General features: G+C 40.7%; 1 protein-coding gene across 1 annotated transcript in view; it reads right to left on the bottom strand.

Annotated features, from left to right (window-relative positions):
• Positions 1-26,261, bottom strand: part of FBN1 (fibrillin 1) — a 233,037-nt gene that overhangs the window by 33,666 nt on the left and 173,110 nt on the right. Inside the window, exons 34-46 of the mRNA XM_028147684.2 lie at positions 25,579-25,704; positions 23,723-23,845; positions 21,863-21,985; positions 21,402-21,566; positions 19,008-19,076; positions 18,786-18,911; positions 17,240-17,362; positions 16,476-16,634; positions 13,416-13,487; positions 9,885-10,010; positions 6,717-6,839; positions 2,696-2,821; positions 581-697 (exon numbers count right to left, since the gene is read on the bottom strand). Of these exons, the coding sequence (XP_028003485.1) occupies positions 581-697; positions 2,696-2,821; positions 6,717-6,839; positions 9,885-10,010; positions 13,416-13,487; positions 16,476-16,634; positions 17,240-17,362; positions 18,786-18,911; positions 19,008-19,076; positions 21,402-21,566; positions 21,863-21,985; positions 23,723-23,845; positions 25,579-25,704 (1,578 nt within the window). The remainder of the gene's footprint in view (positions 1-580; positions 698-2,695; positions 2,822-6,716; positions 6,840-9,884; positions 10,011-13,415; positions 13,488-16,475; positions 16,635-17,239; positions 17,363-18,785; positions 18,912-19,007; positions 19,077-21,401; positions 21,567-21,862; positions 21,986-23,722; positions 23,846-25,578; positions 25,705-26,261) is intronic.

The raw sequence follows: 26,261 nt of genomic DNA, 5'->3' as shown, positions 1-26,261 counted from the left end.
AGTTTATCTTAATCTTCCTTTAGGTTTAATTTTAAAAGCTAAAACTGAGTTACTAATACACAACACTACTGAGGGTATTATTAAGTATTCCCATAATTGGAATTATATTAAATTCGCCTCAAGAACAATATGTAGTTGGTTCATTACACTCACTTATGAATAATGGTGCATGTTTTATGAGGAGGTTTTAATAGATTCAATAATTTACTTCTTTTAAAAGAGGCTAGAGGGAAACATGTAGATAAGCAGGTCCACATTATTCATAAATTATGTAATTTTTATACGGAGCATCACTTTCATATGTTTTAAAATGTAATAATTTCAATTACTTTAAAATTTATTCAATTCACAGCATAGCAGGCATAAAAATATAGTTGCTAATAAGCATTTTAATAAAAGTAATGGACGTACGTTATTACATGACATTTAATTGGCATATTCTACTTGACAAATCTTTTAAACAATTGTCATGCATATGACAGCATATGTTAAAAAAAGACAGCTGGCACACTGGGAATGATGCTAATTCCAAAGAGCACATATGAACTTGACTCCCTTGGTGACTGTTTTGCACACGCACCTATGCAGTCATTGTTGTGAGAGAGGATGAAACCGTGATTGCAGCGGCAGTTGAAGGAGCCAATTGTATTTCTGCAAGTTCCGTTTCCACAGGCGTCTCTTTCACACTCGTTTATGTCTAGTAGGAGCAAAGGACATAGAAAACATGATTATTAACAGAAGAGGAGGTTGCGTGTTTACCTGGGGTTAAAGGGCATTTTAGAGTTCATCAAGTGCCACTCGTGGGCTGAGAAGTCCTTGGTGTTGGTTTGGGTTCCAGCAGTGGCAGCTCCCCGTGAGAACCCAGCAAAAGGCGAGGTTCTAACGCTTGGGAGTAAATCATTTCCTTGGCTGGCATGTGAAAGGAGGCAAGCTAAGGACATGAGAACTGGACAGGAATTATTTTACTCTATTTACTTCTAGAATCCTCCACCCTTGCCACTTTTTTTCAATTTCTTTTTCACTTGCAAATGGAAAACTCTGTGAGCATCTGGGTCTTGATTTGCTGCCACTTTTGGCAAACGTCAGCCTGTAAGATTCTCACTCCAGTTTCCCAAAAAGCAGTGAGTCACCCGACATTACCCTGCAATCAGCAACAACATAAATTAGCTTTCCAACTCACCTGACATTTTTTCCTTTTCCCCCAGTCCACCCCTAAAACCCTCCACCACTCCCACCGAGAGTGACTTATCTCTCTCTCCTAAATGATCTCAAGGTGGTGTTGGCATTTAACGTGGCTCCTCTCACACACTCATGTGTTATTGTTTGTCTTTTCATTGGTCTATGACTTTTCTCTTGGACTATTTTGTAAAGCTATCTGGACATCTTATAATACATCACCATAGCAGCTTATATCTTTCTTATGAAGAGCAGGTGTACATTAAGGGGGAAATAAGACATTTCAATGAAAGAAAGCTGATACTGCTGGTTTGCAAGAGTGAGGCAGGAAGAGGAAGAGAAGGACAAAGAGAGGGAGAGGGAGTGAGAGGCAACACCCCAAGTTGGCAAAGTGTGGTGTCAGAGTTAGGATTTCCTGTCCTTTCCAATTTTGCACATGAAGATACATAATCTGTGATCCTAAATCAAGCAGCTATTGCTGACTCCAGGGTGACTGACTCCAATGTGTGTGTGTGTCTGTGGTTGCAGATGGCATCCAGGTAAGTCACCCTGCCAGCAAGCAAGAGCTTCTGCCTAGAGTGATTCATGTTTAGCCGAGCTTTGGTAGGGTAGGTTCTTTGGTAGCGGGTTGCAGATAATTCAGATGAAAGAGACAGAAAGGAATCTGGGCAGGGTCCCATTAATATGCAGAGGTTAGCTCCCCAGTGATGAGCAGGGCTGATTATACTCCTCTCATTTAAAACAAATATGCTCTGAAGAAGACAAAACTTTATGAGAATGTTCCCTAATGGGTGAATTCAATCATAGCCAAAGGCAAGCACTTTAAACATTACTGTATTGATTGTTCTTTTTCCAGCTGTGAAACTGATTCATGTTCATAAAGTCCCCACAAGACCTAATGGATGTTGCTTTAAAGTAGATAAAGAAAGGAGATAAAGAGAGGAAATGATTGATTACATATTTGAAGTTTATTCTAAATCAAGATCCTGATTCAGTACTGACACCTGGGAAGAGATTTAAAATCTTGAGCTCTTTTCTCCTCAGAAAAGGTTTCTTTACTTTTTATGCCTTTGTAGCATCTGTAAATTTGCTTTTGAGGGTCCGGTAAAAACTATAAACTCGTCTTAAAGAATGTTCATATTCAAACACTCAAAAGTTGCACTCTGTTCCAATCAGCCAAACCCCCATAAATATTATAAAAGAATAATAACAGGCTATTAACATTAATAAAAGGTAATTTTTATCGAAATATCTTTCTAAATTTATACCTTAGTCAAAAGTTTTTTTCTGAACTAACAGCCAAATGAATATCAAGGAAGAAGTTTATGATGTTCAGATGGCCAGAGATTAAATACCAAAGGATGTTAATGCTACACACCTGCTTGTGTTTTTATTTTATAAGTAGCAAAACAACTACTGAAAAGTTTAGTATTAACACCCATATATTATATATATTCAGATGCAAATGAATTTTTCAATAGGATATGAAGGAAAAATGAAATAATAATCACATACTCACCCAAACACATGGTTTGATCAGCATTTGTTTTAAAACCAGTGTGACAAAGGCAATAAAAGCTTCCAACTGTGTCAATACACTGTCCATGGCTGCATATGTTGGGGATCTCTTGACATTCATTGCGATCTGTGGGTAAAAGGCATCTTTAGCATCTTACGTGGAAGCTTCAAAATCAAATTGAATAACTCACTTCTAGGTATTTCTCCCAGGGCTGACCCTAGCTCTTTATAAACTAAGACAGTAAAACAGGCGCAGGCATTATGCTTCTTTTTGCCTCAAAACTGGTTAAAACTTATTTTCACTTATTGGGCACATTCAGAGTATGTTAATAATACATGGGGGAAAAAATGAAAACTGGGGCAGTATTAAAAAAAAAATGGTCTGAAAGATGAGAGAACTTAGAAGTGGAATGGGGAAGAAAAATCCAAGCTGGGAGATAATTCATTTGATTATTTTCCTAAAAGCATCATCACAGACTGTAGAATTAATTGAAGTATTTTGTCTAGTCAAGATTTGGGGCCTCAAATCATTGACCCTTCACAGCTTCCTTTGGAAATGTATACCAAAGTCAAACAAATCCCTTTGCTAAGATAGGTTTTCATGATGGACAACCTGCCTTGTCCCTTGTTCAAGTTTCACCTCATTGTTTTGTCTTATTCCTATAACATTTAGTTCCATTTTAACCAAGTCTTCATGTCTACACATGGCTCCTTTTCAACACTTGACAATCCTAATGATATTTCTTTCTTTTTATTCACATTCATTCAAAGGAAAGCTCTGTCATCTTGCCCAGTCTTTAAGCTCTAAACTGTATTTTTCATCAACTGAGTCTTGGTTGCTCTCCTGAAATCTAATCATCTGCAGGGTAGAATTGACTGCACAAATCCACATGTGACATAATTACATGCTTACTTATGTCTCTAATTTAATTTTTCAAAGCTTTCAGGACATGTTTAGGGCAACTATAATTTTAAGAGCACCGATTCATCCTGATTTTCCCATCATCACAGAAGAAAGCAAAAAGCGGACCGCCCCCTGGGTGTAGACGCTGTAGGGCACAGCAGCACCTTGCTCTCAGCCAAATAATCCACACTTGCTGCTTGTCTGCCCTGCCTGCTGAGCAGACAACAGCCGGGAATGGGCACTTTCCACTATACAGAGCCCTGGTGCCCAGAAGAGATGGTATCCCCTCCATTCCATGGGCTCCAGCTGCCATTTTTACAAGCACTTCCTTCCAATACACAGAACGTGTAGAGTTGTGATCAATCACCATACTGTTTAAAAGTAAGGTTGAATATTTCATTAAGAGAGGAAATTGGTATAGAGCAGCTTAGGAGCTACCACTAGCCTATGCAGAAATGCTAGTTAACTTAACAAATTATGATTCTTCCCATTGGAAAAAATGGATTTAAAATGAACAAACTGTTCTCTGGGATAGGCAGAGGAAACTGATTTCCATCGCCAAGCTCTGGGAAAGAAGCTGATTTGAGGAAGTGTGTCTTTGGGCCTACCATAGTTGACCAAAACCTTGGGTGCCAGACCTAGAAGTATGCAGGGGACTAGGTCTGTCTTATCTCTGGAGCCCCCAGGAAATATAGAACATTAAGGGTCTTCTTAGAAATGGCTCCTCAATCAGGAATTTTCTTTCCTACCTTGCCTATCTCATGATGATTTAAAAAAATGAAACATGGAGTACTTTGAGAGTCTACTGGTGAAACGGAAAGTTACAATTCTATAGAACTTAATGGTGAAGTTCACTTTGTTTTGAGACTAGAAAACTAGGTTTCTCAAGCATCAGAATGTGAACTCCCAGGAGATTATGTCTGAGGTTGAGATAAGAGGTTTAAACATGGTATTTGGCGGGGGGAGGGGGGAACTCACATAGTGGAGAGAGGAGAGACCATGAGACAGTGGTTGGGAAGAACCTGCCTCTTGTCTTTAGCTGGATGAGAGACTGCAGAAGAGGGCTGCATTTGTGTAACTGCAACTCCTGAAGTCCTGCCAGCATCCAGGGCTTGGGTAACTAACTAATCGTTTTCTCAGATCTCTCAGCAACAATGTGGGCATTATGGCCACCAGCTATGATTTTGGTTTGAAATTATGAACTGATGAATTCAAATAAAAATCTCATGATGAAAAGAAAATTTTAGTTCTTTTCATTTGAAATACAGGAAAAGAGCAGTATTATGCATTATGTCTAAAAAAATGCCATATATAAAACAGCATTTAAAGACATGTAAAAATATTTTTAAAGTAAGATGTAAATGAAGACATTACCAGAATGAAGTCTTCACCCCTAGAGACTGAATAGCTATAAAATGCATGTACATTCCCTTTCTTCTGAGGATTTCAATGAAGGAGGGAAATAGAGCTTTGGCTACAAACAACACTCTCACAGCCCTCATGGCTGGTTAATGCCCGATGAATTTCACTTATGTTAACTCTATGAGAAAACATGACAGGGCTTGAGCCCAGCAGGCCCTGGCTGGACATGCTATCTTAATGTATAAAGAACTTCTTGCCTGAGCGCAAAATGGTGTGAAATGGCACATTCTATATTATCAGCAACTCTTTATTTGGATTGGAATTATTTCATTCAGTTTCAAAGAAATATAAATTAAGAGCAAAATGCAGGGAAGTGGTCTCAATGCCAAGTTTCATGAGGGCATTGTGGCTCATATCAGAGACGTCCCCCACTTTTCCTGTCATTTTTTAAAAAATACGTGGATAACAACAACACTGTTGACAAAATGCTAAACACTTGCACATGCTCCTCTAAACTCAACAAAACAAGTCTTGATTCTGAAAGTGAGCTTCTGTTCTGCTATTACACCCTCTTCCTACTGAGCTCTGATGAAACAATGCAAAATACCCTGCAGAGAGCAGTGCACTTCCTACCACTTACTCACTGGTGGGCAAGGAAATCCAAGGGGAATCTGAGCATGTTCCCTTGTGTTGTTTCATTCACAAATGCATAAAATATCCAGGAAACTCCCTGTGAAAATGAACCATAAGCAAAATAACACATTCTCCCTGACCTTTTTGCTAAATACATAATGATTTATAATTACTCTAAAACTTACATGAAAATCATTATAAAGTATTATTTTGCTTCTGGGCTGAAATATCAGTGGTTTGATTTGATACCACGGGCTACAAGGTACCATCAGATACTTTAATACCTTTACCATCAATTTAAGTTGGTAACACAGTCATTCTCCTTACTTCTACCACATTCCTGATACAAGTGAACAACCAAAAGACTAGCCTCTGGAAGACAGTTTCTCATTTTACTGTAGAGGACTTACAGCTAATAAAAGGCTGTTAATGTTTGCTGCCCTCAGTGAGTGATCTTACATCCGTACAATGTTTAGGAGGAAGAGATATGTTGGGTTCTTTTTTGTTCATTTTTTTCAGGTTAATGTGCAGCTCAGGAGAGCTTCGCTGTCTAGATTTGGGGAGTGTGGCTGAGATGATGACAACCTCACCTACCCAAGGGGGATTATGTGGAATTAAAAAAAAAAGAAAAGTATTTGGTCCTGCATACAGGTTAGGGAAGTGTGTGTGTGTGTGTGTGTGTGTGTGTGTGTGTGTGTGTGTGTATTTGTGGGTGTGGCTGTTTGCAGCAGGGTAGCAGATGGGTAAATATGAAATCTATGCACGTACATAGTTTATTGTTTTGAAAACATCTCATCTATAAAGAGGGGGGAAAGGTAAGTGTTTAGGCATTGCAAGTTTTGCTTTCTCCGGTTTAGTTGCTGGAACTCAGCAGTCTAAATGAAGATAATCTCCTGGCCAGCATGGCTCAGTGGTCACAGTTCAATCTCTGGGTTACGGGTTAGAACCCCAGGGTGGGGCGTGCAGGAGGCAGCCAATCAATGATTTTCTCTCATCTTTGATGTTTCTATCTCTCCCTCTCCCTTCCTCTCTGAAATCAATAATATATATATATATACACACACACACATAAATGGAGACAACCCCCTGGGAAGGCACGTCCAGCCAACAGGACATTACTTACCATTGCACTGCCCCGTGGAAGTGAAGCGGTAGCCGGGCTTGCATTCACAGCGGTAACTGCCGGCAGTGTTGATGCACTCGGCATTGCGCTGGCACACCGGGCCATTCTGACACTCATCAATATCTTCAGGCAGAAGAGAAGTTAATTAGAAGGAGAACGGAATCTGGTATCCAGTCAAAGAAGCCTCTCACACAAAACAAATTTATATTTTCTCATTTTGATCAGTTTTATGAAACACACAATGGAGGACTGAAAACGAATTTTCTAATTTTCCCACCTTACTAGTATTTTTCATAAATGTTAGTATTTGCTTTAGGACACATATGGATTCTAATGTTACCCATGTCTTTTTAAAAAGGCATGAAACTCAACTGCTACAGTCAGGACTTTACATGGGTCGAGACAGTGATCCCAGGGAATCTTGTATTTGCTCAAAGCCCCAGGGTTTTATGATTCAATCCGGTTTCTCTTGTCTGAAGATCTGGCGGGCAGAGCATCTCAAACCTCGGGGTACGTATGAATTACATGGAATCTGTGGAAAGGCAGATTCTGACCAGCACGTCTGGGGAGGGCCCGAGAGCCTGCATTTCCCGTAAGCTCCCGGGAGAAGCTGGTGCTTCTGGTCTACAGATGCGCTTGGAGTGCAGAGCTGCAGAGGCTGCCGCTCAAATTACTGCCACATGGCAGTCAAGTCAAGGAAGCTGAACATGTTGCACATAAAACTACTGCAAACAACCCAATTCACATTATCAAAGAAAAGAATAAAATGGATATTGTGTACTTCAAAGCTTTGACTATGCTCGGGGGGGGGGGGTGTTTGCATATATATATATATATACACACACACATACATATATATATATGCTCAGGGGTGTGTTTGCATAAATATATATGTGTATATATATGTGTGTGTATATATATATATGTATATATATATATATATATATATATATATATATAAACACTTAGTTTAAAGTCATTTAAATGTAATTATGTACTTCAAATTATGTAATAAATGGAATTAAAATGTAGTTCAAATTCATGGCATCATAAAAGTTACTGCACATTCCAGTCTATTCCATGCGGCAAAATACGTGCTCCCTGCCCCTGCTCCAATGAAATAATCTAATTCAGGCCAAAGACCACTAAAGGAAGAGCCTATACCGCAGGTGGGAGTCAGCCCTCAGCCCCTGCACTGCGGTTTCACACAGAGTTGGCTCAGCAGAAGTTCCCACAAGGGGGCGGCAAATACATCAAACTATGCCTCTCAGGCCTGTGCTTTGTGGCGGGAAAATGTCAGGACTGCTGTCAGTGGGAGTTTCTGTCCTGTGTGTGTGTGTGTAGGGGGGGGGGGGGGGAGGGATGCTTCTTTGTGCAGTAGATACAAGAGCAGAAGTCTGCTTGCCTCGGGTTCTAGCACCTAGCACCACCTCACCCACCATGCTCTTAGCTAAGGGTGGGTGTACAGAAACATCGAGCACAGCTTGTATCCTTGGAGAAGCCAAACAGTGTCACAGACAAGCATATCTGTGATGCATCAGATACCTAACATCTGATTGTGTGCAGACTTGGGAAGAGCAGATGCATAGTAGCTCCCTCTAAATCACTTCTGGAATTCATTCCAACTTTAGCGTTGCTGAGGCATGTACTAAATCAACCTTCATTTTCTGATTCTGAGAGCTAGGATCGTGCTGGGAAACAGCTGACCCTGGATTAAACACCCACCCTGCAGATGGATATCCTATGAAATGGAAACCAAAAGCTGGAGCACTTCGTAATCTCAATATCCACTGAATGCTGCCCTGACAGCTAAGTGGCTTACATTGGCACAGCTGTGGGTTTCTGATCTCATGTGGGTATCAATCTCTAGGTTGACTTGGTGGTCATGGGTGGCCTTCCCTACGGGTTCTGGCCAAGGGCTGCTGCTTTAGCAAATATGAACAGGAAAGAGGCATCTGGATAAAGGAACCATCAAAGGATCTCTGGATGGAAGCAGAGGGGAGATGCCACCATCCTGAGGCCTGTATGGAAGGGAGAAGACTATAGCTTTGAAGAAGGTCAACCCTAGTACTGTATGATCATCCGCAGTGGGCTTCCTCTCTCCCCAGCATCATGCCTCCTCCTCAGACACCTGTTCCTGGATTGCCTCCAAATACAGGGCCGGCCCAGGTCTGAAATGACTATCTTCTTAGCAAGGCTCTGAGTGGCTATCACCCCGCTCCCACTCCCTCACCCAGCAGGCAGAGGAAAGGCCATGTGCTGACTTGGCCATAGTAACCAAAAGCCGGGTGAGGAGAATTTAACAAACATGTGCTTAGAGCTGTAACATGGTCTATAATTGTCCCCAGTTTAGGAGAAAAGTATTTTTTTAACATTAAAATGTTGACATATGTGCTCTAATCCACGCTTTAAGGGATACTAACACTTTCTAACGTGAACAAAAACGCTGCTAAGGGCTCCAAGTTTACATATTAAATAGAAAATTGTTCCAGCTATCCCAGGGCACATGGTATATTTAATAACCAGTAACGTTGTCCCTTTTACTAAAATGTAAAGGGACACTATCTTCCCCAGACGTAGGAAAAAGATGAAGTGCTGCAAGGAATGTGCAGAATCACAGTACATACACATGGCAAGGGAAGGTTATTTGAAAATGAAAAAAGTACCATTTGCATGCATGCCAACATTCTTCCTATAAAATCGAATTTGCCGTTCCTGTCATTTGGAATTCTCTCATGCATTTGGAATATTTGCATTAGCCTTGTTTTCACTTGGGAGTAGCAAAGGCTCCATTTGGAAGAGAACGCTGATTTTAAGATTCAATTCAAGATGACTGCCCACCACTCACGCTCACTTTTGAGCAATGAGAAACAAAAGCAATCTATCTGACACACCCAGGAACTCAAGGCTCTTTCCTATCAGCTGGGAAATCTAATACATTGTGTGTGTAAGGGGAGGGGGCTGGGGAATGTACGTCCTGCTTTTTCCACTGGGAGTTGGTGAATTTTTTTTGCATGAGGTTTCATGCTGTTCCCCACAGCGCCCTGCGCTATGCTAGAGCTTGATGAATTTATGAAATTCCAATGTTGTGAAATTGGCCAAGTGTGTGGGTAAGTAGCTCACCAATTAGCTCACTTCTGGACACGACGGAGTGTCAACATCACTTACCTTCACAAACCAACAGCTTGTCATTATAGAAGAAGCCCACTGGGCATTCACATCGGAAGCTGCCAACCATGTTGATGCACACTCCATTTTCACAGACCCCCGGGATCTCCCGGCATTCATCAATATCTAGAAACAGAGCAGCCAGGCATGAGTGACAGCACAGAACATGGCCCCTGGGCAGGGACGATCGGGAGGGAAAATCACTCGATGTTCAATGAAAGTCTAAAACCAGAGAAGAGAAAATGCGTATGCACGTGTGTGGCCGTGTGCATGTGTGTACATGTGTGTGGGTGTATGTTGGGGTGCTGCGGTTGATGGAAGGGGAAGGAAACATCAATGAGTGGCAAACTGAAATAACGAAACCACTTCCCAGACACTCATGTGTCTATCTGGATTTAGTGTCTGCCTTTTTTATGTTGTTTCAGAACATCCACTTTCTTTGTCCAGCTGGAAGCCATCTTTGCACCCCCTGGACACTGGGCAGAGGAGAAGGAAAAAGTGACTGCTGAGAGGAGACAGCCTCTCTACCCGAAGTGTGTGGCAATGTGTGGCTAGAATGGGAAAGGGGAGCTGGTAAAGAACAGAGGAGGAGCCCATGGTCAAAGCCAACTCTGGCCTTTCAAATTCAACTTCAGTGCCCCCTCCTCTTTCACCAAGTTTTTGGTCAGGTCTGGGGGTACTCTGGGCCCCAGCTGATGGTGAAGATGGAGTAAGCACTAAGGAAAGACTGTCAGAATTTGGAATAGACTGTGGCTTCCTAAGGCCAGGGCTGGGCCTAGCTGCTACACCACTGTTACAAGCCCCTAGCATGCTGTCTGACAAATATTAAGTGTCAATTAAAATTTGTTAAATTAAGAACCAGTATTTGGAAGTGAAGTTGGTGAGCATTTGAACAGGACACAGGCTGGCCAGTTGGTGAGGGAACCTTGTGGGTAGGGTCTCACTCTCCATCAGCCTGGTTGGCCCACTCTCTGTCTAACCTGCTCCGACCTCCCATTTATTCAGTTCCCTCTAGGATAATAATATTAATAGTATTAATAATGTCTATATGCCAAGTATGTTTGTCAGGCAGTCAACCTGGATTTATTCACTGAATCATCAGTCTCCCTACGAGGTGGTGTCTATGTGGGTGATGGAACTGAGGCCAAATCAGGGGATGCAACTTGCCAAAGACCACACAGCCAATAAGAAGCAGAGTCCAGATTTGATACCAGGAATCCTCTAACCAGCTGTCCTGCCTCCCTTGTGTTTTTTCACATCACAGTCATACAAATTTCAGAACCTTTATAAAAGCACTTGTTATTCTCAGGGCCCCTCCATCAGCCCCTTCGTAGTTTCACAAAACACTCTAGAAGCTGAGAGGGATGTAAAGCTTTGGTCTATCTGCATCACACGTCTTTCCAATTCTCCAGGTTTCTATTACTGTTGTTGAGATCCTTTCATTTACTATTGTAGTCCAGAGCCTCTGCAAGGCACTTTGCCTAAGTTGTAAGAAGATGGCCATAGACGTAAGTGGAGCCAACAAAAGAGGCTATAATTTCAGAAGACTCACCTCTGAAACCAGCCTGCTTTAAAGGAGAAATTTGACAGGCCATCCATTTATTTTAGACCCTTTTCTAAAGGGCCTGATTTTGTGTGAAGGTAAATTGATCTCTTTAAAAATAAAAGCTTAAAAATTTCAAAAGTTTTATTAATATTTTGAATACAGGTAATTATGTTTTTATATTTTTCACACATTTGTCATTCATGTTGTTAAAAACTTATGCAAATAAGAATACAGCTGTGTCTGATCAGCAAACAAAAAACAACAACCCAATCCAACAACAGAATGGGTTAAAACATGAAATAGCATATTCATGTTTATTTGTTTTAAATATGTGATATATTATCATGTTTAACAATAACAGGCTGGGTCAAATTTCTAGCCATTGTTCGGCATAAAACAGCCAAAGGATATAATAAAAATTTATATTTTCTTTTCCTGTCTGGATTTCATTTGAACTTCAACATGGAGAAGTTTATATTTTAAGACAAGATTAATAAACTTGCTATAGTTTTAACCCCATACGAATGGGCTCTATATGCCAACAATCTTAAGGCCTTTCAGAAGAAGAGTATAAAGCTTAAATAAAACAAAGTTTCCCAGTCATCTAAATATTTTGTCATGGTGGAATTTGGTACAGTAAGTATACTGTTCACTATCACATTTCCAGTTTTCAAGAGCTAGAGTCAAAGCAAGCTGTGAGTCAGGATGGATTCTGGCCTTAGCTCTGTTATTAATTAGCTAGGTGACCTTGGCCTAGTCCCTTCCCTTCTCTGGCCCTCTGTCCCCTCAGCTGCAAAGCAAGGCATTTGGACTAGATGCTGCTGTCTGGGACCTTTCCAGCTCGACTAGCGGGTGGTGCTAATGCTGTTTCGAGTCTGACTACTGCCAGCCTTGCAGGGCAGGCCTTTCTGGGTACACTCCTGGTCCGACCACGGAGACTCATCACTACTAAGACCACTTATCTTCGGATCAGAGAGTCTAGGGAGATGAAAAGATCTGTTTCGGAAAGGGGAAAAACAAAGCAGCTGGGGCCAGGTGTTTTATGCCAGTGTCATTTAGCAGTTTCTTTTTCCAAACCATGAAGTTTCTTTGGACGTTGACTAGACTGTGGAGCCATATGGATTTGGCACTAAAGGAGCTGGGCTGATTGCTGGACCAGACCCTGGATTTCTTAAACAAGGCCATTGGAAAGGCTGATGTGGATTTCAGTTTACTTATTAGGAATAAGGTGGAACAAAGCAAGTGGTGATGTTTGCTCCTCCACTCAATTGCTCAGACCGAGGAGGGCCATCTAAGGATATATATAAATCACTCAGGGGAACTTTGAGACTGCAATAGCTTTCTACTTTTATGTTATTTGGTTTTAAACCACAGAAGCATTGCCTCGTTGGCTGACCGCTGTGCAATACTTCTGACTCTTGCACAAGCATCTCTAGCACTATAATGGTCTTTGCTTCAGTTACCAGTTGGAAGGATTTTTTTTTAAATTTCATATCTGGAATTCCCAAAGCAGATGACCTGGGGAGATTCCATGAAAGACAAAATTGATCCACAAGAAGGGATTTATGTGGACAACCTACACGTGAGGATCGGTACTAAAAGTCATATTAAACGCATGTCTTAGTCAGAAGGCAGGATTGGGAATTACAGTCAAATCAAACGTCAACTGGCCCTGCTCCCAGAATCTCTCTCTTTGTTGATGACTAGGGTTGGTTTAACTAAGCTTGATTGTAATTTTGTGAAAAGCCTTCCAGTCCCCTTAATCATGAGCAACAAATGCTGCTGCCAATTAGGTGGAGCTACCCGGGGTGTTTGCACAGTTCATTTCAAACTAAGAATCAGTGTTTCAATAAATTGAAATGACACTATTTAATGAATTTTCCTTCTAAGGGAAAAAAAAGCAAATTGAGAAAATAACAATGTGTAACCCTTTTCGTAACACAAAAGCAAAAGCAGAAAGTTCCAACAATAGCATCATAACTCACCAACAGGTAAGCCGGTGTAAATGTCAATGACGAAGCCTGGCCTTTGACTTCCACAGAGTGTAGCAAATTCATCTGCAGTGATTAGACAAAGGTGGGGTGAGGGGCATAGGAACAGGGGTCAGCAAAGAGCAATAATTGGGCTGAAAGAATTTACTTTGTAAACGTTCTGGAAAGATATTTATCTATATTTTGAAGAATTTAAAATGAAAAATAAATTTGAAAATTCCTACAGATGTTATAATCTTGCCCTTAAGATGAATGTTGAAGGAAAAGTGACCTCATGTTGACGTCATGAGGGACAAGCAGCGATCTCCCCACCATCTGACACTCATTTGTATGAACTTGCCTGTAGGAATTTGGGTTTTTATAAGGGTATTGTTCACCTCTGAACCTAAGGACTGGCAAGAGTGTCTCTTTCCACTCTGCATTAAGGGGAATGCCTACAAAAGCCATTTCCTCAGTAGACTGGGGAAGACCATAGTATGTCTAGCCAAGTTTTTGACATCAGGTCTATTAATCACTAATTCATGCCAAACAACCAACTTACACCATTACTTCAATTTTTGGAGTTGGATTTCTTTTGGTGCTGTACTCTTGCTTTCTCTCACTCTCCTGACCCTCTATCTTTCTTTTGTGCCTGAATTTAGCAAAGTTGATAATAAAGAATGAACTAAATGTCATCTGCTGTCCCTTCTAACTCTGAGATTTTGTCATTCTAGATCATGACTGTAACTATTACAGCATGACATAAATTTATGTTCAAGATGGCCATTGCCTTATTGGTCAAACCCACTGAAAATTAGTCAACGGTTTCTAGATGTAAATGTAGCATGTTCTTCTCCTAGTGATTTATGTCTTAATCTGTGAGTGTCCACTTCCAATAAGTGTCATGCCAACAGACACTGGTCATCCAGGCAAATTTCAGGGACTCCTCAAATGTGTGCAGATTGCATAGGTAATGAAAAGCCATGATTGGATTTGGTCAATATTCAATATAAAGAAGACATCTGACATTTCAGTAAGAGTATGCAGATGCTTAAACCTCAGACAGACACTTATGAAAGTAAATGATAATCTTTACCAGGGGTCTCCAATGTGGTCTCCAAGGGAATATACAAAGATCCATTAAGATAAAATATACTAGAACTTCTGTTTAGCTTTGCAAAATCTAATTTAAAAATATTTTTGTGTATATCTTATAATAGAACATTTTATAAAAATAAATTCATTTTCCAATATAATTAAAAACAAATAGATAGAGACATATACACATATATTTTTATATGTGAATACACACACCGAGTGAGTATAACCCACAGGTATTTTTTTGAAAGGTATGTATCATCAAAGACAATCAGACAAGGGGTCAGCAAATTTTTTTCTTAATGGGGTAAAGAGTAAATATTTTAGGTTTTTCAGGCTGTGCAGTCTCAACTATCTCATTAAAGCAGCCATAGACAATGTAAAGAAATTAGTGTGGCTGTGTTCTAACAAAATTTTATTTATGGACACCAACATTTGAAGTTCATATAATTTTCAGGTCATGTAAATATTATTTTAAGAAGTCTGTTCTGCCTGGCAGGGTGGCTCAGTTGATTAGAGCATCGTCCCATGCTTCACAAGGTCACAGGTTCAATTCCCTGTCAGGGCACATACCTAGGTTGTGGGTTCAATCCCCAGTTGGGGCATTTGTAGGAGGTAACTAATCTATGTGTCTGTCTCTCTCTCTCTCTTTCTCTCTCTCTCTCTCTCTCTCTCTCTCTCTCTCTCTCTCCCTCCTCCTCCTCCTCCTTCTTCTCTCTCAAATAGATAATAATAAAAAAACACCCACATCCTTGAGCGAGGATTAAAAAACTTTTTTTTGGTAATTTAAAAAATTAATATTTTTTTTCAGCCATTTAAAAACGTAAAATTCATTCTTAGCTTGTGGTCCATATACAGATAGGTGGTAGGTTAGTTTTTGCCCAGGGGCTGTATGTAGTTTATCAACCCTGGTTTAGCGATATCTTGTAGAGTAAGGTAATTTACAATTCTAAGTGATAGATACTACATTATTTCTGCAGTAAACAATGGATGAAATGGTATATTTTACTAAAATAAAATGTTTTATGTGTTATCAGGTAGCACTAGACATAGATTTGCTATATTACTGATCACTGTGGAGAATGGAGTAGGTACTACAGAATACACAATAGTTCACGCAATCTAAGTCATCACATTAGTAAGTGATGTCTTCATGGCATACATGAAATATGTCATCTAGCACATGCTATAACATTGCACCAAAGTTCTCAGTACATTTACTCCAACGATATAAATTATCCTATTTAAAAAACAAGTAACATTATATAGGTCTTTCTCTATGAGAATAGAAAAAGAAATTTCTCTTAGGTCTCAATATCAAAATGAGTTGCGCTTCCCTTTAGTGCTGAGTTTGCTCCATGGTCATTGAGATTCTTACGCTTGCTCATGTCTCCCTTTTTCATGTGAGCTGTTGGGAAGTTTGGAGCCAAAGTTAGTGCTCATCTCTGGCGAGTGTTTGGAAATTCCTGGCTGGAATTCTGTGGATTAGCCTCGCTAACTTGCTCCAAGTTTCTTGCCCTTGTTTGCCATTTGCCTTAGGCCATCTTGTTTTACATTTGAAACTTTGTGGGCTGCCTTAAATTCTATTTTGGAACAGGACTAGTTACAAATAAGTTAAAATAATGGGAATATGGTTTGCTTATTTGTCATACTGCTTTGCATGATGTTTCCAGTCTCTTAGTTAGACAGCAAGCTCCATAACAATGATAACGGTATTTATACTTTTGTGATATGCTGAGTCTGTAAGTCTGGTAAATGAACAAATATAAAAATTAGAAAGCATATTCTGTAACTTAAATTTTCAGCTGGAAGAACCAGAATCAACTGCAAATTTAAATATTTGCCTTTGTGAGCTCATTTTTTTCTAATGAAGATTAACGATGCACCCATCCTTTCCCTGGCTAAGACTCACTTCCCCAACAATTTATGAGTAATTGATTTACCTATAGTTTTGGTGATGGTGAAGCTAAAACTCACCTGTGCTGGGGATGGGACACTGTTCACAGGGCTTGTTCCAGGCTCGGCCAATATTGTAGGAACAGCAGCACATCTTCTTGGTCATATTGAACAACAGTTCTCCGTCACAGGTCTGGTTGTCAGCATAATAGTTTCTGTAGCACAAACTTCTTCTCATATCTAGAAGAAAGGAAGAAGGAAGGGATTGGTGATGCCATGAGGATTTCTAAGGGGATACTCAAGCGGTGAGCTTCTTTTGAACGGACTTTGATAAGGGCAAAGCCTGTTCTTACACAACTTTCCATCTACCTATGGTGCCATAAGAAAAACAACAACTGAGAAATATATTCCCTGATATTTGGTGCCACAAAACTAGGTCATTATGTAGCTGTAGCAATAATAAGCTTTACATGACTCTCCACCCGTCTCCTAGTAACAATTCTCCACTGCTGTTTGGCAGTAATTTTCTCATTTCCGACTCATGATGTTTTAATACTGCAGGTCAGTGCTGTAAATATAATTGTATAAAGATACACCCAAAGTCAAACAAAAGAAGTACTATTAAACCATTGTTTGGGATTTTCCAACATTACAGTTTAAAGAAAACTCCCAACCGCCCACACGAGGTGGTGAGAAAAGGCCAAACTCATGGTTTAAAGGGGAGGTGGTTCTCACAAAGACAGTGCAAGGAGAAAATAACATAAGGACTAATTGTTGGGCCTGAAGCTCTTTTCTCTTTGCAGATGAGGACCAACCATGCGTTATTACCAAAAGCTTGGACTTACCCATGCAATTATTCCCCCCATTCACTTGCATGTAGTCTGGAGGGCAAATGCAGGTGTAGTTGCCAACGGTGTTGTAACATGTCCCTGGACCACAGATTCCTGGAGTTTCACATTCATTCACATCTGTAATCCAAAGAGAAGGTGGTATGGGAAGATGGACACTTCACTCTTGGGAATAGCCTGGTACTCAGAATCACTATAAATGTTGACAAGAAAGGAGAAAGTCCACAGAGCACTTTAAATCCAGACAAGAGAAACAGATGTTTAGTTCCTCAGTGTCCTTTATCTGTGCTAATGTGGGTGTGCCTTTTCAGAAAAAGAGGTTTTAGCAAGGGGAATTTTGCTTTCTTGTATGAGTTCCTAATAACTGAGTCCATAACGTCCTCAAAGGCATGCAGAGATGGAAATGTGGAGAAAATATAATTCTCAAGCATCCTTCAGAAAGACAACTGTGTATAGTACTTCATATGTTCACAAAATCCATGGAAGGATATGATGTATCCTGAAGCCATCGACAGCTGGATTCATGAACCCGCATTGGTATGGGAGCATGGAAACAGGTATTTCACACCTCCTTCCCTATTTTCAAACACAGGAATTGATTCCAATTTTTGTTAACTCCATGGATCTTAGAGCTATGTTGTACACACTGGAATGCTCAACTAACACTCAACAAGGTTGTCATTGAGGCACCTAATAAGCCTTTTGGAGAATCAGAGGACTATTTTTCCTCCAGGATGCAATGAAGTCTCTTCTCTAACTAGTCCTGTGACTCCTGCATGAAAATGAAATCCATCTCTCTCAGCCTGGTCTGTGGCCCAAGTCCTACAGCTAAAAGTGGTCAATATTCTCCATCTTTCCAGGATGAACAGGAGTCATCACATCATGAAACCAATGGGGCCACCTTTAAGAGAAGCTAATTTAAATGCATTAATACCAATGCTAAGTGGTGAAGGGCAAGAAGAAGAGCCCAGAACTGCCCAGCATATAGAAGTCACTGAAATGGGACCTGCGCTGCTCTACTTAAAAATGACTTTTCTGAAAAGCATGGAAAACTTTTGTAGGCATAAGTGTAAGATAGTAAAACTATACTTTCCACAGGAAAAGAGGGAGATTTGTGGCTTTTTGGCTTTATGACAATGACATTATGTCAGTAATGTTAGTGCACACTGTCACATGTCATATTTACCTGACTATGTTCCTATTTAGACCATTGTGTTATTTTGCTAAATTTCAGTTTTCCTGGCTTTTTTTTAAAAACACACACACATATTTTATTGATTTTTTACAGAGAGGAAGGGAGAGGTATAGAAAGTTAGAAACATTGGTGAGAGAGAAACATCAATCAGCTGCCTCCTGCACACCCCCTACTGGGGATGTGCTGGCAGCCAAGGTACATGCCCTTGACTGGAATCAAACCCGGGACCCTTCAGTCCACAGGCTGATGCTCTATCCACTAAGCCAAACCGGTCAGGGCAGTTTTCCTGGCTTTTGAGATCAGTTCTCAATATTGGAAAGAACTTATCATCCTATCGGGGCTATTTACCATCACACACTCGGGTATCTTCATTCAGGAAGTAGCCTGTTGGACAGCGGCACTGGAAACTACCGAAGGTGTTGATGCATTTGCCGCCTTGGCACAGCCCTGGAAGCTCCTGGCACTCGTCAATGTCTGTCAAAACGAAGAGAGCAGTATTTCTTCAGCATTGTCAATAAACACAAGGAAGTTCAAAATGTATGCTCTTTCTGATAAAGGAAACATAATTACCTTCCAGTATAACAGTGATGGGGTTGGGTCGAAAACCTTCTCCTCCAGGACAAAGAATTTTGTACTCAGCTATGGAAACAAAAAAATCAAATTGAGTTCTTTTGAGGATAAAATTTCTAGCAATGGTATCCTTGAGAGAAATACCGACATATTCAACTGCACATATTCATTTGTAGGAATCTCTAACAGTGACCCCCACTCATCTAAAGCAAGTTAATATCTCTATCTATGCTCATCATTTTCAAAAGGCTTTTACTATGGCCACTGTCCTCAGTCTCTGAACCCAACACACACTCCCCTGGCCTTATGTTCTTGTGAACTATTTTATTCCCTCATCTCCATCCTTCTTTCTTTTTAAAGATTTTCTTTTTATTTTCTCACAGACTCCTCCAACGTTATGTTTGGTTCAGCCTTCCTTCCTGGAAATCACAGCTTCCATAATAATGTTAATCAGCCTGTTTCCAAAACCCTTCCCAGACAGAGCCTTAGGAAGAACTGTTCTTTCTTGGTTCCCACCCCACTTCTCTCCGTAATGACGAGAGATCTTTCTTGCCCTCTGTTTAACTGACAGTAATACTGATGCCCCTGACCAAGTTTTTACAGTGTTCTTTGATTCCCCCCATTAATTCTCTGATCCAACTACTTCATTCAAAAACATTTATTTCAGTGCCATGCTCCAGCAGTGTGATACATACAGGAGCACATGAATAAGAATGACCCTAACCTGCTGGAAAGCCCTGGAGAGTATCTATAAGAAGCAATTCTTTCATGGTCCTCATGTTCTTTTCTAATTTGATAATCCCTCTCTTGGATTTCTGAAATTTTATGTATATGTACATAAATTTAAATACGTGTATATTCCAGTTTTAGCTCCAATCTAGTTTTGTGTAAGGTGGACTTTCATTTGCTAATCATTATTAATCAACAGAGCTGTCTCCCCCACTTAAACATCTTGGTTTGCTTCTTTCAATATCAATGAAATTAACTACCCTCCTCTTCCTCTCTTACTTTTTTCTCTTCTCCTATTTCTGCTGTCTGTTACTCCTTTTAAGTCTTCACTTTCACATCACACCCTTCCTTCAAGGCCCAGTTAAAAAATGTACAGTCATGCCCTGGCCAGTGTGGCTCAGATGGTTGGGCATCATCCCATGCACTAAAAGTTTGCCGGTTTCATTCCAGGTCAGGACATATGCCTGGGTTGCAGCATACAGGAAGCAGTCAATAGATGTCTGGTTCTCACATCAGTGTGGTTTTTTTTTCTCTCTCTCTCTCTCTCTATCTCTATCTCCCTTCCTCTCCCTCTAAAAAAAATCATTTTTTAAAAAAAAGCACAGTCATCACCACCCTATGCCAGACTGACTTCCCTTTCTGAAGAGAAGGGAGAAGGAGATGCCTGCTGAACATTCATCCTGTGCTGAGTGCTTTATTCAAGTCATTTCATTTAATCCTATGAGGCATTTTATGAATGAGGAAACTCAGGCTTGCTAAGCAACTTGCCCAAAGTTACATGAGTGGCATGAGATGGAGTCCTAATTAGAACCAGGTGTGCTGTTCCTCTCACTCATATCTGTCTGCCCTTTATTCTCCCTTATTGAGGCCTACATTGAATTATTGCTTATATGTGTGGGCCTTATTTTATTAGACAGTATACTCTTGGAGGGCAGGATCTAGTGAAATTCATCTTTGCATACTCAAGGTACATGCTTTAGGTACTCCAAGTACTTTTAGAAAAAGTTAATAAATGGCCTTTTATCAAGGAAAGAATCAATGCCTGTCCCAATATACCCCATAAGTAGCAACCATTGATCTTTGCCAAAGAAACTACATCTGACTCTGAATCATACTGGGGGACACACTTAGAAAAATGAGAAGCCTTTTATTCTTTTTAGGATATATTATTTATGTCTTAAAATCATTCTAGAACTTTCTTTAAAGTCATACCATAAGAATGGAATAATCTTTTATCTCATGTTTGCTTAACTAATTGCTTCTTTTTCGAAAACTCAGGGACACTCAAATCTGTCCTAGAACTTCTGAAACAAGCCAATAGATGACAAAGGAGAGACCAATCAATGTGTCCCTGGAAGGGAAGCACTATAAGTGACCTAGCCTGGAAGGTGTTCTTTAACATAATGGGATCTGCTTATCACTCTAGAAGGGAGTTGTAACCTGCTCCATCTGACCTCTTAGTGCAAGCCAATGGGTGCCACATTCTGACCACCAAATTGGGAGCAGGGTCCCCTCAACAAAGCAGAGAGGACTGATCTCCTTGCCTGATGGAAGAGTAGAGACTAGTGGCAGCTCCCTCCCACTGAGGCTTCTATTCTGTGTATCTAGCGAGGAGAATTGGCCTAAGCTGGAATAATGATAATACATAAGTGGATGTTCACTTACAGGTGTTCACAGCAGGGCACAGCTCACAAGGAGTACCCCAGGCTTTTCCCAGAGAACAGCAGCAGGAAGCTTTGGAAACACCAACTCCAATTTCATTGCTACAGGCAGTATCTCCATTGTCTCCTCGAGGTCGAACATCCAAATAGCAATTTCCAGAGCGGGTATCTATTTACCATATACAAACAAAAAAGTGTCAGGCAGATTCTTTCTACATGGGGGCTGAACATTTAAATCCATTTAAGAAACTGTTTCAGAAACTATTTAAAAACACAAAATTTATTTTTATGAAGAAACTAAATTGGGAATATACCTACAGAAAAGGAATCCAAAAGTATAAAACAAATTTAGGGAATGTTTACATTTTCATATTATTAATTTAAAAAAAATTGAGAATGGAATGTTCGATGCTGCTTTAAAAATAATAAACAGTCTGCTTCTCTGAAAAGTTTTTAAGATCTTACCAACACAGCCAACTCGAGTCGGATTCAGCTCAAAATCAGGTGGACAATCACAGGTATAGCTGCCTGGAGTGTTGATACAGTTCCCACTGATACACGTCGTTGGATCCAGACATTCATTAACATCTAAAACCAAACAGCAAGGGGCAGAATTGTCACAAGAGCCCATGTGGGGAAGACATCACCATAAAATAGTAGCTCCCAAATCTAGGCCTCCCAAAGAGAATTTTCTAAGAATTACTCGTTATAATTACACCTAGAAATACAGTCTTCTACTTGTGAAATACAACCCCTCAGGAAGGAAATATGTCATAGTCTTTGGTCTTTTTTCCTCTGGAACACATTTAGCATTCAAATTTGTCATCAGGAGGAAATATGACTTTGGAACTCGGAAAAATATTCCAGTCAAGGTAACTGAAAGCAAAACACGACTGTGACCTCGGTCAATCAGAAATTCAGACACAGGTTTTAAGAAAATGTATGTAATATGTGTGGCTTGTTATTTCATCAAATTAGAGCCCGATGTCCCAGGGAACCCTCAGGAGCAGGCACTTCTGCTGCTTCACCATTTGGCTGTGCTTGCCTTGGTGCAGCCCAGTGTGAGCACACACATGCACGAGGCTCAGCGGGTTTCCACAAGGCCACCCGCTAAGAGTCTCTCTCCTGTCACTGATGCTGGTTTGAGGATTTCCCTTTCAGATTCTAGTCTAAAAATATGTACAAAATTTCAGTAACTTAGGACATGGGTTTTGGCAAATTCCAGCTCTGTGTAATCCTCTAGTTTGTGTTGAACACTCACAAAATACTCAAGATCAGATAAACAGGGAATCAGAGAGGAGAGGCTGAAGAATGAGGATGGTACCTTCTCCTGGGGACCTCCCCCTTGGACCTGGAACCTGTAGCAGAAAATGATTTTGCTCAAATCTCATGGGAACTTGGAGGGACAGGGCAGACTCACAGAAATGAGGTTGGATAGAATGATGCTGATGGCGATTTGGGGCACTGAGGAGAGGCTATGGCATGTGGAGAGGCAACTTCCTGTGTTATGCTAGAAGCCCAGCTCGGTGTCATAACTGTCTTTAGGAAAATCAAGAGAAGAATGTGATCCTAGTGCAGAGCAATCTGGGGACAAGCCGAGGGTGGAGATGCAGTTTATGGTCATAATCTGGAGAGCCACTGAGTCATGACTTGTGAGGGTTTCTGGGAAAATCTCTTTCTTCCTGACATCCTGAGCCCATACAGAATGGGACTATTTCATCAGTATCCTTGAACAAAGGGCAGACTAGGATGGAGAAGTGAAAATGGCTTTCAAAGTCTTAACTCAGTGCCCAAGTGAACAGAGTAACAGTCTATGGGCATGCCCATAGCTTTTCTCATGTTTTTCATGTGTTCCCAGAGAGTCCTTTGCTTTACATGAAGATGATCGACACACTACAAATGGGTGGCTGAGTACCGCATTCTCTGGTGACCACTGGCAGGCCAGGGCCGAGAAGGAGTGAGTATCGCTTTGGAGAAGACAAGGAGACAATCCAATCCCGTGGCCTTCGGAAGGAAACTCTGAAACTGCACCCAAGGAGAAAAGGAATGGCTGGGAAGCCTCATAGCCGGAGCACCCCTGGCACAGTCTCTGTAGCTACAGCTTGATTCTGAGGTTACAAACTCTGCTCCTTCAGCTGCCTTCAACTCTCTCCACTGGATCCTCATGTACAATCAGTTCCAGGTCTCAGAAAATGTGATCCCTAATGCTTTATCCCAGCTTTTTGTTTGTGACTCTGAATATCCTTGTGGAATCCCAGCAGGGCCCCAACAGCCAAGTCCCCAGGCACCCCTGAAAGCAAATTTTGATGCCAATGGACACCTTACCTGTGCAGTTCCCACCACTTCTGTCCAGTTCATAGCCAATCTCACACTCACAACGGAACAGGCCAGGAAGATTGTGACAAGTTCCAAAAACACAGATGTTTGGAAGGGAGCACTCATCAATATCTTGGAAAGAGGTAAAAAAAAATTATTTTTTACTAAAGAAACTGCCTACTATAATTCATCAACTAATGTTATTAGGAAAATCAGGACTATCAGACATAAATCTAGGCACTTCTGTTGACTTTTAGATGACTTGCTATGAATAGGGAAGTCTTGTAGGTGAAAAATTACTTTTTCTCAGCCTCTATTACATGCCAAGTAGTGGGCTAAGCATTTGACATATATTATCTCATTTGTGGTGTTTCACACAGGCCCACATCACTTTTGTAAAGAGCCAAAAAGACCACATTAGCCTAAATTATTATTATTTTTAATCTATCCATTTACAGTTTTCATTGTAGGTTAAAATTTTGAGAATCACAAAGGCTTTGTGGTCACTTTGATGATCAGTTTTCTAACCCTCTGTTTCCCTATGTCGTGTGTTTGCTATTGTTGACGGAGGTCTGAAAACTGCAGACGCTTCTTCTAGGCCTCTGTCCCGGCCTCACATTAACATTCTGCTTGTGTAATTGACACACGGGCACATTTTCAGCCGTGAGACTGGTTTTAAATAGCCATGACCACTCTGCTAGGGATGATTTATATTAAGAACAAACAAACAAACAAAACCTCCCCTTGTAGCATTAAGAGAAGCAAAACTTTGAATGCAACTATTTATGTTACCAGAGGTGGCACAGTACCTGTTTTCCTTGGATGCGTGGAATAACAAAACTAAACAAGGCATTAGGCACATGACCAAAAGCATAATCTAGTTTCTTGACTCAGAGGAATTTTATATCAAACTTTGCATATTAATATAAACTGTATAAAGAATACCCAATGGTTCCATAACAAAGTATTTATAGAACTATATGAGGGAATTAGTATACATGTCATAGCTAAAGATTGATTTTGAGTTAATGTCCTATTAACAAGCAACAACTATTAGTTAAGAACATTAGTCAGGGTCTTGTTTACATTTCTATTGTCAATCGTTATCATCTGTTTATTTCTCTTGAAATCTTTTTAGTTCACTGTAGCGACTAATTCTTCTCAATGAGGGACAATGTGCTTAAATTTCACATGTGTAGGCAAAGAGAAGAATCCCACGTCTCCTAGTGGGGTCCACCCTTAGCCAACAGGCTCCCACGGCTCTTCCTGTCTGACCAACACTTATCAGAAAGACAGAGCCTTGTGCTGAGACATAGCATGACCTATGGCATTATCCCAAAGGGTCTCCTCCTGGACGGATTAGCGAAAGACATTTAGAGGCCATGTGAGACATATGTACCCAAGACATTATTCTACGCGGAAAAGACTATCTGCTCGCTGTTACTTTAAAGATTCTATTTCCAGAAACCAAACCATAGCAGAGACTCAAAACTGTGTTTCTATATCTAAAGAGAATCCTTCAATAGCCTATGACCAGGGGACCAGCACTTTGAGTTCTTTTCCCCAGCAATGGGGACAAATAGACTGCATTGAGTTAAACACACGTGGTGATCTCTTCTCACTCATGACCACAAGTGTAGTCTTGCAGACTATCTGGCCAAGGTTTTGGATATGCAGCTTATGGCCAGAGACAATTTTTCTCTGCACGAAGAAAAATGATCTGGCTGGAGACCTAATCCCTCCACAAACTGAGCTGATGAGGCTGAAGCCGAAACACATTTCAGCTAACAAATAAAATCAGGAATGTGTAAATAACCTAATCTCGTCAGGCCTGCAAGGGCCCCAGCAGCCTCCCCGGCAGTTACCTTCGCAGGCTTTCCCGTCAGCACTGGGCACAAAGCCCATGTCGCATTCACAGCGGTATCCTCCCGGGGCGTTCAGGCACTGGCCATTGCCGCACAAGTTCAGGTTCTCAGAGCACTCGTCCAGATCTACAGCCAGAAAGAAACACAAGTTACTCTTTCTCCATTAGTTTTCCCACTCCTCAGGTCCAACAATTTTTATAATTGTCAGCTTCCTGAGTGTAGTGGTGTTTGGTCACACTTTGTCCTTGACACATTTAAGCTCACTTTTTGAATGCTGATATTGAATATTCAGTGAACATCGTGTTCAGATGCTAAATCATCACTAATGATGTAAAATGAGTAAGTTAAACAAATCATTCCAACCAAGGCTTTTTCCAGCAGAATCATCTGCATGAAGACACATCCATGGCAGGAAATAACATAGCATGGTTTGTGCCTATTTTTCAAGTTTCAGGTTCAGCTCAGAGGGGAAGCAAAGGAGCTAGAACAACAACGATAGAGGACACCAAAACTTCCCATCTGCTTAATCTTACTGAGTTTTGTTAATAATCATGGGCATCAATGGGGGTGGGGGTGGGGAAGGAGACATATGTACTACTATTTGTAACACTTTTAACAATAAAAAAGATTAAATTAAAGCCCTAGCCAGTTTTGCTCAGTGGATAGAGCATCGGCCTGCGGAC

The sequence above is a fragment of the Eptesicus fuscus genome, chromosome 5, assembly GCF_027574615.1.
Source record: "Eptesicus fuscus isolate TK198812 chromosome 5, DD_ASM_mEF_20220401, whole genome shotgun sequence".
Taxonomy (NCBI): domain Eukaryota; kingdom Metazoa; phylum Chordata; class Mammalia; order Chiroptera; family Vespertilionidae; genus Eptesicus; species Eptesicus fuscus.
This window is presented reverse-complemented; position numbering and strand designations above follow the sequence as displayed.